A 19,293-nucleotide genomic window follows, 5' to 3' on the forward strand; every position below is an offset into this window, starting at 1 on the left:
TTGTAGCAGATAATGAAATCGTTTGTTGCTGCACTTTGCCGTTGTTGGTTGACGGATCGTGCGGCCCGGCTGGGGTCTGGCCTTTTCTACATACAATATTTCATATATGCCTTTACAAGTATATACTTACACTCATGCAAGTATATACATACCTACATCAGCAGGCATGTCGGTGCGCCCATGTACGACTTGTTGGTGGCTGCCTCAGTGCGCCAGCTCGACTGGCTGCTGGTATAGTTAGTGGTTGTATTGCCTTATTGTTATGTTAGTTGGCTTTTTAAATTTGTCTTTTGTTTTTGTTTTTTTTTTCTTGGCCACATTTTTATAGGTCAAAGAGATACTCTCATCGCAGACGCGCTCTCGTCCCCTCTTCTTGGTTTCTTGGTATTGGTGCGATCACATTGACTGCGAAAGCTCGATGAGTTTTTGGAAGTTTGATTACTCGTATTTTGGGTGTTTTTCCACTTTTCGTCGAAGAGGTCAGAATGACATCCCACGGCTCTGCCTGTTGTCCGGTTTTTTTGTTTGCTCGCTTTTGGGGTTGCTGCTCAGTTGCTTTGGAGTTATGTATGCGCCAAGCAGTGTTGAGTAAGCTCAGCTGAATTGTTGAATGTGCAACATGTTTACTATATTTGACGGTTTTTTTGTCTGTTATTTATATATTTTGGGTTACGTATCCCCATGTACGCTGCATGTGTGTGTGTATTCGTGTTCAGGCTGTTGACAGCGGCAAGAGCGACGTTATATAAGAAATTATTTTATAACTGTTCAACAATTGTGTGTTTGGGCGCGTAGAAAGTTTTCAGAGATTTGAAAGGCCTCGGCACACACATATGTGCATATACACATTCTTACACATAGACGTACATTTGTATATGTAAACGGGCTCTAACAATACTTAGGATGCTGGAGTGTTGATAGCATATAGTAGATTGGAATTACAATTCATTTAGCAAAAATAATTTCAATTTTGTTGTTGTTTTGGGCCTGCGACAATTGCATATTACATGCAAATTAATGTTTAAAAATATTCGGTTGAGTTTCAGTTAAATTTCCTAGTAAATTACTTAGTAAATTTCAGCATTGATCGCCGACTGATGTGAGGAAATGCTTTTAAAGATTCTTTCCTTGCCTTAAAAAGAGTGTATTTCTTTGCGATTGAGCCGCTATAAGTTGTTCCCTTTCTCGATTAGATCAAAGTCACTGCTCTCCCAGAGGTTTGCATGCCAAACATGCCTGGTATGTTTGTATGTATATATAAAAGTATATGTGTATGGACTCTTCAAGTGGTCAACCGTGCCTTCTGCTTTCGTCTTTTTCCAAAGTAACAACAGTTGTAGGCAAAGCAAGGATTCGGGTTACATTTTTGAATTTGCATATTTATTTTTCTAACTGAAGGAAAAACAGCGAATTTGATTCAGTGGTATCAAATATCCGCGTGCATCGGCAGAGCTGCTGGTTACAACAGCAAAAGTTGGGGGAGTTTGTACTTTATTAAAATGCTGATGCGCCGAATTTGAGAGCTGGTCGCAGCCACAAAGGCTGAGGAGTGACAGTCACATTTGACGGCGAGGCAAGCTGTCTGCAAATACACACAAACCTGTGTATGTTGAGTGTATACATGAGTGTATGCATATGCACAGCTAAATCAGCTTTGTTGCACATATAAATCAAAATAATCATTCGCATGCTATATTCATTAGCTAGATTTTCGATCTGTAATACGCTCCAATTTCACTTGTACACACACACGCACAGAGTCATGCGCATGATTGCGCTGCATTTTTTGCAAACTATTGCTCTGGCAGTCGCAATTGCCTTGGGCGCTGTCAACTTAATAAAATAGAACAACAATAAATGTTATTAAAATAATTTATTATCATTGCTGCGGTCACAGCAATTGTGGTAAGAGACTTCATCTGTGGCCATTGTGATGCCTGCTGCTGTGCTTGTCGTTGCCTCTCCTGCTCTTCCTTATTAGTTTATTACTCTCAATTGTTGTTGCTTTTGTAGCAATTGTAGCTGCTGCCGCTGCCGCTGCCGCCGCCGTTGTGGCGATAGTTGCATTAGAGTGCATTTACATTTGCATTTACTTCTCTATTAACCTTTACAAGTTCATTTCGCTTGATTAACGCTCTTGAACTCTATTGTGGATTCTTGAATTTTTTCACCACACGGCAGGGAAGCTTTCTGCAGTGGCTCGCTGAAATTGCTTTGCTTTTGTTGTGCTCATTAGTGTTGTGTGGCACATAAAGCAATCAAAGTGCTAGAGTAAGTTTTGCATGAAGGCATCCAATTGTGGAATTTTGTACAATTTTAAAGGACAAATAAAAGTTATTAGAATTTTAGACTCTTCTATGTATGTAATTATCCAGTTCATTCTCTTAACTCCTCTGCTGTCAAAAAAATCAGACATTTCGATTTTAGTATTTTGTTGCTTTGTGGCGAATTCTGACCTCACAGTCGATTAAAGAGATTTTTGGAACCATTGAGGGATTTGTAGATCTTAAGTGAGCCATGGCGTATACGTGACATCAATCAGTTATCTCTTGTAAAAAGTTGGAAAAGCGTAGATAAATACCAAAACGCTTCCATAAAAGTTTCACTTCTATCTAAGCTTGTCCTCTTAGTATGACAGAGATTCGGTTTTATCTCTCTTTCTATTTCTGCACGCAAACAGACATGTACGAATGAGTTTTAGTTGCACTTTTATTACTGAAACCAGGCAGCAGTGGGCTGCAACGTGACACATGTGAGTATCTAAATAGGCAAACACAAATAAATATTGACCAACGTTCATACATACATACATACATATGTATTTGCAACAATGTAGACGTGCAAAAGCTGCGACGAACTTGTAGAGACGGCGTTTGAGTTCATTGCCATTGTTGAATATTTGCATATTTAGACGCTGTACTTGTACAAATATCGAGATAAACATACATATGCACATACTTTACATTTTCACAAATAGTTACAATGTTTGGAATTCTGTGCAAATTAGCAAAGTGATTTATTTTCTAAAGTGACTTAAGTTTACTTTTCTGAAATATGGCCCCTCATTTTCATTATTATATTTCAATTATGTATATTGCTAACAAGGAGACTGCAATTAGCAACGCCTGCTTATGCGTGTAAGGGCCTGATAGAATCGAGCGTATATGTAATGAACGTCTTCCTAAGTTTCTATTTAAAATGCACTTTCTATGTTTAGATATGTATATTGTTCCTAAATCGATTCGTTTATGAATTGAAAGCAGCAGCTTTCGTTCCTGCTGTTCGTGCTATTGTCAACGGCATTAAATAATAAGAACAAATATCAAAACAAAAAGGCGACACGCAACAACGCTGGAAAAAGAAAATCGTGAAGAATGCGCTGCTGAGGTCATTCAACCCACATAATGCTCACAGTCGCTGCGATGTTCCAGCGTTTAACGCTTCAGCCGACGCCGCCTCACAGCCGTTCAGTCGCGCGCGCACACACACATTCATGCAGCGCACGCTCATTCACCAGCCCGCCACCAAACTAAACAGCTGACTGAATGTGGCGCATTCCGCGTACTCCCTCCCTCCCTTTGTGCGGTGCTCCAAGTGCGCGCATTGGCTCTCCAGCTCTCCAACGCTCTAATAGATTCAAAGCCGCTACAACGGCGACCGATCGATGGCTGGCTAATCGTTTCGAAGCTTTCAGCGATCGCTTCACTCACACTCATGCATACATACATACATATGTACTCATATGAAAAGAACAAGCATACGTGCATACAAACACTTATAGATATGTATGTAAGCCCATCCCGCTTTGCATACTTGTGTGTAGGCTGGCTGATCGGCCGATTCGATTGTCTGTCTGTCGATTAAACGCTTCTTCTCGATCGGTATGCGTGCAGAGTGTCTTCATCTCACATCCAGACGTAGTTAGCGCAGAATGCGTCGGTGGTTTCAGCCTCCTCTTCACATGCCCTTCATAGCACGATCTTTTTTTCGTTATCAGCACTCTTGTTCTGCCTCTTTTTTCACACACACATACATACATATGGAGTTAGGCGTTACCTAATTGATTTCTTTGCAAAGCAAAGCACAAAAGCTATCAATCAATTTATGCAGTTGTACCAAGAAACCTGCCCTTTATACATACATACATACATACATATGGATTAAGCAAGGACATAATAAACCCGAAGAGCAGTTCAGCTTTTCTCCTATTTGTGAAGCACAACAAAATAGACTCCTTGAAAGTATTAAATTTGGTCTGATTCTAAGATAAGAATCCATCTACACTCATGCGTATGTATGTATTTCGTAGGAGTAAGCGAATAAATTCAGTGGAAGTAGCAAGAATGAAAACCAGAAACAGAAGGTGTCTTCAGATTATGTTTTTTACTAGCTATGCGATCCCGATTTGTCAGCTGTGCTTCTAACTTGACTTCCCTTCGTCTAATATTGTTGCCAGCCAGTGTGGCTAATTGTTGTGGTTTCCGTTATGTGCTTTTCTTTTCTCTTAATTTCATTTGGTTGATGGTTTGTGCCATGCTTCACTTGCAGACATACACACACGCACACGCGCATATATACGTACTCACATATGCATATGTATGTGTGGTGTGTTGTGTGTGAGTGTTTTCTCACTTTTCTTTCCGCTGCATATTCGCGTTGAACCGGTTAATAAACTTAAATGTAGGTCAAGACTTGCGGTGATAATCAAGCGGCAAAAACAACAGAAGAATTAATGTGTTTAGCAAAAAATTACAAATATTATAAATGAATCTACAATACAGAAATCAAATGAAAACTAAAACAATAAATTTTGCAAATCCGTGCCACTTTTATAAATTCGAAAACGCAACAAATATAATAGGAAAACTCATCGGAGGGCCGGTTGTGCTGTGAGCAGAACATCCCAAGTTCAGTTCCAAAATTCCCTTAGGAGACTTACGTTTCACCTTTGTTTTACTTAAATATTAGAAATTACACTTATTTGCTCAGTTTTTTGCTACTTTGATGCTGCAATCAAAATCACAATTTGGTGGATAAACGGGCAATCGACAAAACGGAAACCGCGCAACAAATCAAAAACCTTTTTAACGGACCGAGTGATGAAAGTAGATATTTCGCAAGGCATTTCACTGATGCCTAAAAACGCTCTTCTACGTAAGCGCTTTTTCGTTTGTCTGAGTTACCATGAGGCAGTATGTGTGTGTAAATGTGTACCTATGGAGCCAGTAAGTCACTCAGGCAGTCAGTTAGTAAGTCAACGACAGCTTAGACATGGCCATTTTCTTAATGGCGGCACTTTAAGCCATTGCTGGCCATTGACTTCGGTTTGATGGGTTTTGCTTTGTTTTGTTGCTCTTTGTTTTGTTACCTCTCGTTGGCTTTTTTGCAACATCTTTGCTTTATTTCCTTTGCTGCGGTTGCGCATTCGCTTAATTAACTGGCTTGTGTTAGCATGTTGTTGTTGTTGTTGGTTTCACAGAGATTATGCATGCGCATTTGGATGTATGCATATGCGTATATAGTGTGTGTGTGCATGCAACATTTCATATTTGTAGCAGACGGATCATAATTCACAGCTGAGATTCCGCGAGTGCAGTGCTGGAAAACCCCAGCGAATTGTACGAAATTGAACAAGGCATCCATGTTGGACTAGCAATATCCTGCATCAATTGCCAGTACAATTTAAAATTAGGGATGGTTTGTATATTTAGTCAGAGTTAACAATCCTGGAGTTCAAACGGCACTCACCAACATACATACACGTGCATACATACACATGCATACATACCTGTGTACATATGTATGTATGTATGTATGCTTCTGCAGTCACATCATTGTCACTGAGGCCATTCGTAACAAAATGCGATGGTGTAATAAGGCAATTTAAAAAACTTAATGCGAAATTCATTTTAAATTGTGCTTTCTGTTGGATTTGCGCTTAATAACAGTACGCGAGTTTGCTCCCAAAATTACGAAATTTCCATACTCTGCATAGATTCAGGTATATACAATGAATATATGTATGTATAGATGTATATTTGGTTATGGTGCAAGTGGCGCGCATGCATTTGGCAGCTACAATTGGTAAAGCTTTTGTAACAGTTGTTCAGTGTTTGTAATTATTGTAATTGTGTTGTTGCTGGGTATCGAGATGAGAATTTCATGGGACCATTATCGTAATTTATGTGTCATTCCAACCGCTGACAGATTGACTGAGTGACTGATTTTCATTAAACGACGTACTTCACTCGCTCACATACAGGCATGTCAGTGTTTTCACACACACACATATACATATATGTATATGTACACAATGCGCATATAACCAGTTGTCAGCCGGTCCATCAGCGCACAATGGAAATGTATTGTGGCAGAATTGAGCACCAACAATAGCAAACAACGAAACGACCACTCGACAAAAGCTTGCTTAATTGAGAATTAAGAATATACAAACACCTACATACAAACATATATGTACATATGCATGCGATGTGAGCGCAAATGTGTGTGTGTCTTGATCTCAATTGTAACATGTCCTTTGCACTTGCTGCTCACCGGTAGCGGCCAATAGACACCGCCGACCAGCAGTCCCACCTACGACTCAGCGCTCAGCTCAGCTCTGGCCAGTTCAGCGAACGCGCAGCTCCGCCAAGATCATTATGAGCTTTGCCATCTTCATTACCAATAATTGTGCGCAATTGCAAATTCACACTTTGCACGATCTTCATTTGCATGTGTCGCTGCGCAAACCAAACCAAATCAATGTACACACATACATACATACATATGTGTATGTATATATGTACATGCATCTGCTTGCACCCATCTCGCATGCAAAGGCGACTATTTACGAGCGTTACGGCTGCATACTCGTGTGTACAGACAAGCTCTATGTTATAGCTGTTGTTGTTTTTGACCTTTTATTTTTTGATTGATTTGTTTTTCGATTTGTTTTTCTTTCTGGATTTCGCAATTACTTTTTTGCTGAAATGGCGTTAGCTGTCGTCAGCACCGCACCTTAGCCGCTGTATTCGGGGTACATACATACATACATATGTACGCACGTATTTCGAAGCACGTTTCGGGTTATTTTATAACTATAACACAAGCCAATGTTGAGACGATTTTGCATATTTCTCTTTCAGAAGACGTTCAAAAGCCACTAGCTGGGCGTGTAGTACCTTTGACATCTCAAACAGATAACTAAAATTTTTGGAGAAGTTCGCCTAGTACACAAGGTGTTGATATTGTCTGCCACAGAAACCCTCTAGTTATGCTTTTCATTGACATTAATGTGAGGTAACTCTGTGAGCTGAATGTGGGTAAGCAACCAAAAAGTGTGTGACAAAAGCATGTTAGTCTACCGATCCACAAATTTAGTGCTCTTCTTCTTAATTTATGCCAAATACTTTTTTCATTTTTTTTTTGCTCCTTTAATTCATTAAGCACTAAACCAGTCAGGAAATACTATATGCTATAAACCAGAAGTTGCGGTCAGAAGTCCAACTCGACAGGAAATCGACGAACTTTTACCAATTGTGGCAAAAATGTGCCCATTAGTCAATATTATTATTTATTAGTATGAGACTGGTAAGTTTTTGACCAAAATCTGCCAATTCTGAACTCGTCAGAAATCAGCATGTAGAATCTGCAAGTATCGTTAATGGGAAGACGACTAAAGACGAGATGAAGTGTGGTACGCACTAGATGAAAAGTAATTTATAACTGGCTGATTTGGCTGCAGGGTTTGTGGATCGGCAGTTTGTTGCAATTGGCTAAAATTGGTGCACATTTGACCCACTTCTTGCGGAGTTTGCCACACGGCGGCATTACACAAAACGAGGAAAAGAAAATCACGGTAGAATCGACGGCGCCGTCGTTGACAGTGGCAGTGGCACCGGCAGCAGCAACAACAGATTTAATGGCTGAAATCAAGCCAGCATCGAGGATAGCAGATTCGCGCAAAGTGGCTTGCTAAAGTCAGTTCGGTTAAGTGGGTTGTTGGTGTTGGTGTTGGTGTTGATGTTCATGTTATTGTTGGTTGCAGCGGTTGCTTACTTGTTAAATCCATAAGTCCGTACGTGTGTACATGCATCACTTCAAACCTGGCTTAAAATTGGACCATGCGTATACATACACACATACATACATGTAAGTGCATATATAAGTACATGTCGATTTCCCCGAGTTAATTCTGCATTTGGTCCTTTTTGTTTCACTTTGCAGTAACCCCTGTTCCACACAGAACTCCCTTTTCGGTTGCATCCATATGCATATATGTACATACATGCATACATACATATGTTAGTACCGGTCTCCATCCGACATACTAATTCTCTCTGTGTGCGCTAATGGGGTCTATTTCAGAATGCCAGCTCATAAAATTTCCGATTTTTTCACCATTTCATTTTTTGTTGCTTTGTTGTAATATCAAACTCTTTAATAACTTTTTAAGTTTGTTTATTTTTATAATTGCCGTTGCAGCTGGTGCTGTTTTTGCTGTTGCCATTGTTGTTGCTGTCGGTGTTGATGTTGATGTTTTTGCATGTTGCACATTGCATGCTGTGCGGTGTGCTCATTCGCCAACAGGTTCCCCATTTTTCCAATCATTCGCTCTCGTCGCCCCCTCTTCGCTCGTCGTCTCTCCTCGTTTATTGCAGTTTAGTAAGAGTCGATGTGGTACGGCCGACGGCTGAGTCGCACGAAGGGATGGTCAATTCAGCTGAAAAACGAGTATTTTTGCGTGCCTTTCCTTGCACTTTCTTGTTTGTTTACTTTACGTTTTGATGCACCTTTTTCGACTTTGCCACACATACATACATACACTTTGCATGGCTGAGTACGTGCATGTGCCTATGCAAGTATGTGAGATTTATGATTACATATGCACTTGCAGATAGGTTTCAGAAATATATGTATGTTTGTATGTATGTATGTTAGCATATCTCTGAGTTGATTTTGCCAAAACTTATATTCGAAGGGGCGGCAGCATTTGATGAGACACACATTTTTATTGTAACTGCGAGCCCTTTCAGAGTCTTGGGCCCTATCGGATCCACGCAGTTCGGCTTCACTCTTAACTCAAGCAAAGTTGCATTGCATTTGTGTGGCAAAAGGGTGGGCAAGTATTGAGTTATGTCAAAGCAGAAAATCAAAAGCAACAACAAAATGTGTGCCAATTCCACTGAAAAGAGGAATGTTAAGCAGGGTTTCAAGTTTCTGCAGCTTCTGTTGTTTGCTCTCCCCTCTGCTTCTGCATTGACTGCCTCTTCGCTTTGGTTACTGCAAACACATACATATGTACATACAAACATAAACTGAGGGGTACATATCTAAGGCAGATCACAAACCGTTCGAATTTTATAGCAGCAATCCGCTGCAGACTGCATCTGTTTCAGCCTCCGACTTGTGGTGCTGCCATTAAAATTGAATGAAATATGCGCCCGCTTGTGTGCGTTTGTTATTATTTATATACATATGTATGTATATATGTATGTATGGCTAATGCAGTTGCTTGTAAGTTAACCCAAATTTTCGGCAAGATTATGGAGAAAACAGAATGCAGAGAAGAGAACGAGTGTGCATTCGTTCAAATGTAAACACAAATATACCGATGACTTACTGCAGCAGTGTGTGTTAGCTATGCATTTATACATACATATGTATGTGTGTAAGTATGTAATAACAAATTGAGCTTTTGGTAAAAGCGCCTAAGTAACTACTCAAGTGTATGTGTGCATGCATGTGTGTAGGTGCAGACATATTTATAGATGACACACATTTGTTGCTGAGAATTAACTCACAAGAAAACCCATCGAACGCAGGAAAAATATTTATAACTCGATTTTGGTTTGAAGCGGCAATTTTTCGCAAAAGTTCGGACCCCCCGCATACCCAGTGCGGCTTTATTCTACTTTTGTGATTGCATTCAAACAAAGCATACAAAATAATCCCTCTTGAAGCCTCTTAAAACATAATCCGAAAAGGCTGAAATCCGTCTCTTCATTTTGGCCACCAGTCCAAAAATATTGTCTATCAAACAGTAGCTAAGGCGGCTAACTCGACGAACAAATGTACGGTATGTAAGTATGTATCTCAACGAGCAATTACTTTGTCCCGCATTGTGGCAGTAATTAAGGCCCAACCCAAGTGCATTACTATTTCCGCAAGTAATTCGCCTCATTCAGCAAACCACACATCGCCACATACATACACATATGCAGGTACAACGACGATTCCTCGACAAGCCATCGTCAGTGGCAAACGTACAGGCAGATGTACATACATATGTATGTGTGCATGTGGAAGCATAAAGCTGCAAATTGCTAATTCGCCAACGTGTATCGGCGAACAGCAAATAGAGCTGCACGCATGTGTGTGTGTGTTTGTGTTCGCATGCAGGTATTATACATACAAGTGGAAGCAATATCAGCTGCACGCAAACAGGAAATAAGTGAGCGCACACATACAACCATTCAATGAAGTGTGTGTGTGTGTGTGTGTGTGAATATGATCATAAAATGTGAAATGATGTTACCAACCTTGTGTTGTTGCCCAAAATGACTTTGTTCATTGTAGCCGTTGTTGCTGTTGTTGTCGTTGTTGTCAATGACGGCAAATCCTCGTTGGAGTTTAGACTTGAATTGTGGCCGGCAAAAGGTGACTCGGCGACAGCGGTCGTGTCGTAACTGCCGCGATCGGAAGTGGCGGTGCTTGTTGTTGTGGTCGAAGCGGTTGGCAGATCGTCGCTGGCAACACCTTCCTCTGCCGCTGGCAAGTGGAGTTGCAGTTGTAGACGACGATCGGCGATTGTGTGCTCCAATTGTTGCTGTGACTGTGACTGTGGCTGCGGCTGCTGTTGTTGTGTTTGCAGTTCAGTTCGGTCGGCTGGCAGCAGTGGCGTTACCTCGTGTGTTGCGAAATCGCTTGTTTGATTTGCCTCCTCAATAGCGGCTGTTGCGGTTGCGTCTATGCCTGCGATCGTCACCGTGCCACCGTTCGTGTCCGCGCCACTGCCACTGCCAATGCCAATGTTAGTACCAGTGGTGGCTGCTGTTGCTGCAATTAGCGGCTTTGCAATTATCTTTGTGAAGTTTCTCTTCATTAATGGCTTCTTCTTGCCGTTGGCGTCTTCCTCTAGCTGAATGATCACCGATGTCGCCGCGTGGTTTCCTGTCGCTGACGCGGTCGCTGTTGTTGTGGTCGCGGCCGTCGTGCCGAAACTGTTCAGCAAGCGTTCGTGTTGTTGCTGTTGTTGTCGCTTTCCCGTGCTATTCGTATACAACAACTTATTTGTCCTGTAGCCGTTTTCGCCGCCGCTTTGACTCTTTTGTTGGCTTTCTCTGCTTCTTGTTCTCATTTGCTGCTGCTGCGGTTGCTGTTGTCGTTGCAATTGATGGCGGTATTGTATATTATTTAGCTGCACTTCCTTTGGGGCTTGATGCAATTTTGCATCCAAAAGTACACTGGAATCAGCTGCTCCGAAGGCGATCGTTGCTGTAGTTGCTGCACCGCTTTTGAGTTCCTTTGTTGATGGTTTCTTTGTTGATTTTGTTGTTGCATCAGCTGCATTCAAAGTGGGCAGTATTTCAGCCGCTGCCTCGATGTCGGTCGTAAATGCTGTTGTTGTATTTATAATTGCGACAGGATCCTGGGACGATACTTGTTGTTGTTGCGTTGTCGCTGACGATTGTTGCTGTGCGGTCGGTGACGATCCGCTTTCTGGGATGATTGTTGCAAAAATTTGTTCGCCGAATATGAAGAGATCTTTGGAAATAATCATTATCACCCCTTTGTTGCTGTGCGGCGTGTACACTTTTGGGGTTGGCGTTTTTACGTCTTTACTTATGTTGCGGTGCCACAAATTAACGGTTTATTGCAACTTTAAGGATTGGAAAACTTTATTATGTCGGCAAATAGAAGAATGAACCAATTAACCCCCCCTCTTATTCAATCAGACTATGCATATATGTATACATATATATATTATGTATATATGCAGGTATGTATATACTTGTATGATGAAGTGATTTAGATTTTTTTCATATATATACATATGTATATGAAGGTAAATATATGCATAGGTATGTGACTATGTATGTTTCTAAGAGTAGAGTGTTCCAAAAGGAGCAAACTAAATTTCAAACCCTTTCTAACTTTGCATTTATTTAGGAATAAAAGAGGTTTATAACCATAAATATATGCTTTCCTCTTCTCCGTCTGAGGGCAGCTCATACAGCTGACTTTATTTGCTCATATAACTTATTTTAGATAAATCACCTAATCGCCCTTTTCTACTGATAATAGTGCCCGGAAAACGCGTGCGTATAATCATAGATATGTAAGTATGTATACCTTACAAACATATATACATATGCATATAGCCATAAGTATGTACATACATGTATGTATCTGATTTAACATAAGACGAATTTGCTTATTTCACGCCGTTTTTCGAGGTGGTTGAGCGTTTACTTTGCTTGAAAAATCGTCTCTTCTAAAACTCTAATCTAAACCAGCACACATACATACATATTTATTTAGTACATACTTTTTGGAATGTATATAAAGGCTTGTGTGCAATGAGAAATATATAAGGGAATAATACCATATTTATTGAACTCGGTGACACCCATGTATTTAATATAAACGCACATAAAATATCATATACATACAATTAGACCACATACATACATATGTACATATGTATACTTGTATATAGGTATATACATAAACGCATTGGTTCTAAAAAACACGTTAAACGCACCGTTAATTTATTTGTTGCAGGAATTTCACACATACCTCACTCTCCACAGCTGACATATTTTTGTCACATACACTTACATACATATGTATGTATATATGTACATGTATGTATGTAAATATTTTTCACGTTCTTCTATAATATATTTCACTATATATATTTATAATTTTTTTAATCTCTGTATTTTTATCATTTACACTTTCTTCGTATGCATTTTTGATTTTTCTGTTTTTTCTTTCGTTTTCTTTTCTTTTCTTACACTTATGCGCGCTCACAATTATTTCCACATCGAATTTTTCATATCTACACCGCCGTCTAATCTTTTTGTATCAACAATGGCAAACAAGGAAAATGTGTGTTGGAGCAAAATAAACAAAGATAAAAACAACCAACAAAGAGAATTAAAGTATTCCACCGGAAAATCAAGTGAGACAAAACGATTTCCCGATCTGTGGAAGTTTGTTTGTATGCACTTAGGTATTTTCAGTTATTTACATTTCTTTCGTTCAATCTGCGATAATTCTTCTCTTCTTTCTGATTCTGATCGATATTTGTTGTTATTGAATATTCGTAAGCAGGCGTTGCGTTGTTATTGTTAATGAATTAGGTACTTGTGGTGCGATTGGTTTGAACGCGTCGTGCCACCGAGCTGAACGTGATCTCAACTGATCTGGTCTTTCGTCGTCAAAGACCACTGAACGTCTGTATGCGATGAATTTAAATCAAGCGCTGGCACATCGGCCAGGCAGCGAGCCATGGGCACTGGCTGACATCGCCGGCGCCCCGCATGCCCCCTCTGTCGATCAGTGCGCTTTGGAGCCCAACGCCGGCGCTCTTACAGGGGATACTTGCGCGCTCTTAGCTTACATTTACAGGCGAAGCTCTCCCACCAATGCACCAATACACTGGCAGCCTTTTGTTGGAGCGCTTTTCGAAAATATCTCCCGCGTTTTTAGCGTTTTATGGCAGACCACACTCGCACTTGGTTTCAACAGACACACATATGTATATGTATGTATAGCTATATGCCAGCCGCATGAACACAGGTGTATGTGCGAGGATGCGCCCGAAATTAAGTATCCAGCGATGTATGTACATATGTATGTATATATGTATGTAAATATGCATGCTACGCGTTAGATACGTACAAATGTACATAATATGTAGTTATATAAGTAAATACATAACTTTTACATATGTACATATATGCATATACATATGTACATATATAAAGATAAAGTACATATGTATGTGTGAATGGACGTCGTTTGCAGCGCTGCTTTGCTATTTGCCGGTGATACATACATACAAACACAGTGACACTTGCACGCAGAATGCACACGCGCACTCAAATTATATTAAGCGCGACTGCATGCTTTTGAATCTGCATTTAAGCGTCGCTCTCAGATTTTAAATATGGCTTGAGCTCTACAATTTGATCGCGGGAAATGCTGAAAATTGATTTACTTTCCCATTGTAGTAAGCTTAAGAGTGTACGAACTCTCTTTGTAGAGAAAAAGAGAGTAAAATTGAGAGTTGATAAGAGCGTTAAATAAGAGAAATTCACATATCGCACTTCCTGATTGAGCTGATGTTAGCAAAAGCTGGTTTCTATTTCCTGATGATCGCAATACTTTTTGGTTTGGGCAAAGGGGTGCGAAAGTTTGGAAAGAAACGGCAACAAAGGAAGCTTGAATTCATTAGAAACGTGTTTGTTGCATATGGCAATATTTATATTGCACAATGAGTATTTGAAAATGTTTGCCTGGACGGAGCGGGAAAGAAGTTCCCATTTAAGGGTTGGCGTTTAAAGCCTTTTCGGCGTGAAAGCTTTCGCACGTGCTGAACAACCGGTTCTCAGGCATGTTGAGGTAAAAGCAGAAAAATAAAATAATAATGGCAATTTGTATGTACATATGCATGTATGTATGTACATATGTATGTATATACACGTGCGTGTATGAAACGTAAAATTTCACGGACTTAAGATCCGTTAACCTAAAAGACACATGTAAAAAGTAAATACGCAGTTCTTGTATTAATAAAATGAAATTTCTCCTTATGATTTTTTCTTAGTTGGGTTCAATGGACAAAACTTCCAAGCTAGAACTTTGAACTATAAATCTTTGATTCGTTTTTGTTTGCCAAATAGATAGAAAAATTCTTCATCACTTCTTGTTTGACTGTTTGCATTCGGCAAGCCACACATTCCCTCGTCAAACGAAGCAGGAAAATTAAGGAAACTAGTGCAAATATTCAATGAAATTCACCGAACTCGAATCCCACTTCTTTGTCACTTAATTCAAAACATATACATATGTAGATATACTTCGGTTAAACGTCGTGTTAATTGCGTTAATTTATACCTTTACTCGAGCAAACTTAAAACACTTTACGCACCTCATATGCGAGCTTAGGCATCGACATCTATTGGAGATGAACTAATTCACTAATACAATTTCTTACGTTCTGGTCCCTTAAAACAGTGCCAGGGCTTATATACCAGATTTCCGCTCGAGATATGAATGCAATTTTTTTCCTTCGAGTTTTTAGCTTAAGATAACACTCATAGTTCTTATGTACGAAGCCGCATAAGCATGTTTATGGGCGTGTGCCTGTGTGGGTGCTTAATTATATTTTGCACTCTCATTTAAAGGTAACTTTTTTCTCCGTTGCATGGGACTTTTGGACGCTAGAGCCAGTGGAGAACTTATATTTGTTAATTGCTCAAGCGATTTTGGCGAATAAGTACATAAGTGGTCATCAAATACTACACACACTCATGAACCCTAATGGTCCCCTCCTTTTCGCTTAGAAGCCGGGCCCAGTTATTCATGAGGTTCCGCCTTCAATAGTTACGTGTCGTCGATATTTGACGCATGCACACATTTTTTAAATAAATTCCTAACAGACACAAAAACAGACAACCACAAAAGGGGCGCCAAAGCCACGATAACAATGGACTCTATTGCTGCAAATGAAATTGCAACAAATGCAAATGCAAATGCAAATTTCGTTAGATGCGCAGCTATTTCGCTCGAATCATTGAAATCACGGTTGTTGTTGTTATAGATTTACTTTGAGATCACCAAAGAGGCCGCCGACCGGTGCGACGATTGCGGAATAAATTTCGTGGAGACCGCAGGTTCGGTGGCAATGACTTTCCGACGTTTAAAAGCCAATTCGTGCGCACATGTTTGATGCACATCAGAGGGGGCAGAGAGGCGAGTTCGAGTACAGCTACTGGTTACCAATACTAAACACAACAAAGGGGAAGTTGACCACGATCATTACGGCTTCTTGAAAACATATATTCTGGAGGACCATTCAGAAAACTGGATACGACAATGCGTTTTGGGCACTTTGAGCGAAAGCTTCTTAAAGAATTTGTTGTCCGACGGGTATTATATACATAGTACATAAGTTGAAGATGTTTCCACTTATTTGAGGGAAACTTCAACTTTTGTTCCCGACGGCCGAGTCAGCTTATCATCTTACAGACATGAAACCCAAATTTCTGTCTAGACTTCGAAAAAATATAAGAATAGAGAAAAACTGGCCGAAAAGGGAAAACATACAAAAATTAGAATTTCTTTTGGAAAACCGTTCCGAAATTGTTTTGATAATGTTAATAGTTTGTCGATGATATGTACATACATATGTACATATGTAATTGCACTTCTATCTATGTACTGTGTTTGTACTAATCCACTGGATAGTTCTGGATCTTGAATTGCGAGCCACCAAATGTTCCAGTAACGATGATTTTCTAATGTTATTTATGGATATTTGTTGTTGGTGTGCGACTTTGGTGGAAAACGAAAGCAAATGAAGAGAAATAAGTAATTCTATACAATCTTATGTATGTGTGTGTGTGGTTGTGTACAATTCATAAATTTTATGAGCATAAATAAAACTCACTCTTATCAATGCGGCGCTGGCGAGTGTGTGCGTGCGTCAGTGGAATGTGCGTGACATTGTGAAATGATTTGAAGAACGCAACTCTTGCGAGACGAACGCGGACATAAGTATGTATGTAGGTATGTACATACAAACAAACCCACGCACATTGGCGAGCTGTCCGCGCTCAGCAACTCTCCCACCGGCAGCTCCACGGCTGACGCGCTCTTCAACAGCAGCACCACGCTGTGTGTGTGCGTGTGGGTGTGTCGGCTTGCGGTGCGTAGCGCTCTGGTGTGCGGTCGCGCCGGCGGTGGGGGTCTAGTACCGTTCGACTGACACGTTGCGTATACGCACAAAGCCACAATCAAATTGCTCTGCACAACTACATACAAAGATACGCGTGTGTGTTTGTCCATGCGTAGATGCGTACACTTTTTATAGCACAACAACAATATAAGTATGTATGGATGTAGCAACAATGTTCTTTAAATTTGCTTTTTACTTTTGTGAAACTCTTGAATTTCTATTTGGCCATTTTATTTATTTTCGTTTTTTGCAACATTCTGATAAGATTTGCTGCCGCTTCAAAGCGCCGATAGCCGCAGGCTGTTTTGATGGCCGGTGTTGTTTTATGGCTCTTAAATTCATATACGCCTACATACGTATGTACATATGTACATAAGCACACACATACATACATATGTATGTATGTACATATATCTGTACAAGTGGAATATCTGTCTACATATTGTTAGTATGTATGCGTGTGTGTATGTAATTATATTCACATGTGCGTATGGCTGTTCATGGATTCGCAGTTGTCGCACTTGTTGAACTTGAAATTTCGAAGCCATGCGTATTCAGCAATTTGCTGTTGTTGTTGCATGAGCTGATATGCGAATTATTGCCGCTCTTATTGAGTGCTGCAAAGGCAAACGGTATACATATGTATGTATTTACGAGTCTCACAATTTGAGATTTTGACATTGTTTAGTGTACCGTAATAGCAACCGAAATTAAGTAATCACTAATCCTTGTGAGTATATACATACAGACATATGCATGTACATAGGTATATGTGGATATATTTATATGACTTCTGTACATAAGAGCACACACATATGCAGAACAGAGCAATACATGTGTATACTTGAATGTATCTATAATATGTACTTATGTATGTATTATGTGTGTTTTATTATATACAAATGTACTTACATATACATACGTACATACACATATTTATGGGATCAATGATCGCTTCGTACAGATACATATGTATATTTATGTACATAATACGTATGTATGTATTAATGTTTGCACTAGTTGATCTTTATCGCCCATAGTTTCTGCAACTCATAGCGTCTTATCGGCCGAAATCGTGCAGTGAACTCGAAGCAACCAAAGCGAAAATAAAAGTTTCGCAAAAAATCGTGATAAGCTATTATATCTACATATGTATGTATGTATTTAGATGTATCATATGATTACATACATACATACATATACATATACTTGCTTGTTTGTTTGTAACTGTACCTAAGTACATTCACACTCCCGAAGAAAACTTACGAACGTATTTTCCACGAAAACACAATAAATAAAGACTTGCAGGCTTATCTACATACACACATACATATGTATTTATTGTCTGAACGCACATACTATGTACTGGTATGTACATAAATACATATGTATGTAAGTATATTGACTTTGGAAAACTTGCTTGAATAAGTATTTATTTTTTGACCGCTCTGTGGTATGTAGGATCCTCTTCCATTTATCGTATCACATCCCACAGGAACAGCAGCTCGGCCAAGCAGACGTGCGTATATACATACATATGTATATATGTATGTATGTATACCTTCGAACTTCCTTACAGTGAATCTGCTTGGGACCTAAAAATCATTTCACTGTATAGAAACTATGGATTTTGCCTAGTTTTATTTAAAATAACCAGTAAATTTGGTTTTCTTTACACTCTTCCATTTTTCAATTTGAACAAAACCTTCCAAATCATTTAGAGAGCTGAAAACATTAATCGTTAGTTACTCATTTCCACAAAGGTTCTCATTAGGTTAATGGATGAAGAAACTTGTCCTAATCTAGTTAATGCCTCATTAGTATCTGTCAGTTCTTCTTCAACGGCCAAATCGTCTTCATCACTATCTGAATATGTAAATGTAGAACTATTGTTTATTACATTTATGTTTGATTATGACCAAGTACAGCTGAAACTCCGCAACATTCTAGAACGTTCCTAGTCTTTACACCAATACAACATTTACGTAGTCCTCAAATGATTTTCGATATTTGCTGCATTTTTCAATGAAGACTCCAAAGCAGTCAAATCCGATTTTGAAGAAGGACCTCTTCTTTCTAATGCTCAAATGGACTCTGCATGGCCTCTTTTGAAAATTTTGTACTTCTAAAACAGTTTGCAATTATTTTGGTTTAACATAGACTTTCCAAGCAATGTTTAAATTTCGTATATCTATGATCATAACGGATTTTTCACATACAGTGGAGCTAATTATGCATTGCATTTTCTTAAATCACTTCTTTATTCTTTTAAATATTTGATAAAATGCCAGGATGAATTCCAAAATTACTTTTCTTTGTCT

The 19,293-nt window shown here is 39.4% G+C and overlaps 1 protein-coding gene across 7 annotated transcripts in view; it reads right to left on the bottom strand.

Annotated features, from left to right (window-relative positions):
• Positions 1 to 13,462, bottom strand: part of LOC120767682 (probable ATP-dependent permease) — a 28,632-nt gene extending 15,170 nt beyond the window's left edge. For 2 of the 7 annotated variants that reach the window (XR_005704711.1, XM_040093866.1), the window contains exon 1: positions 10,542 to 11,782. Coding sequence is in view for 6 of the 7 variants with exons in the window: in XM_040093866.1 (XP_039949800.1) it covers positions 10,542 to 11,782 (1,241 nt within the window). In the remaining variant the exon portion in view is untranslated. Of the gene's footprint in view, positions 1 to 10,541; positions 11,899 to 12,766 lie in introns of those variants that run through there. The other 5 variants (XM_040093870.1, XM_040093872.1, XM_040093867.1 and 2 more) reach the window with 5 other exon arrangements.
• Between the last annotated feature and the right edge of the window lie 5,831 nt (positions 13,463 to 19,293).

This window comes from Bactrocera tryoni, chromosome 2 (assembly GCF_016617805.1).
Source record: "Bactrocera tryoni isolate S06 chromosome 2, CSIRO_BtryS06_freeze2, whole genome shotgun sequence".
Taxonomy (NCBI): domain Eukaryota; kingdom Metazoa; phylum Arthropoda; class Insecta; order Diptera; family Tephritidae; genus Bactrocera; species Bactrocera tryoni.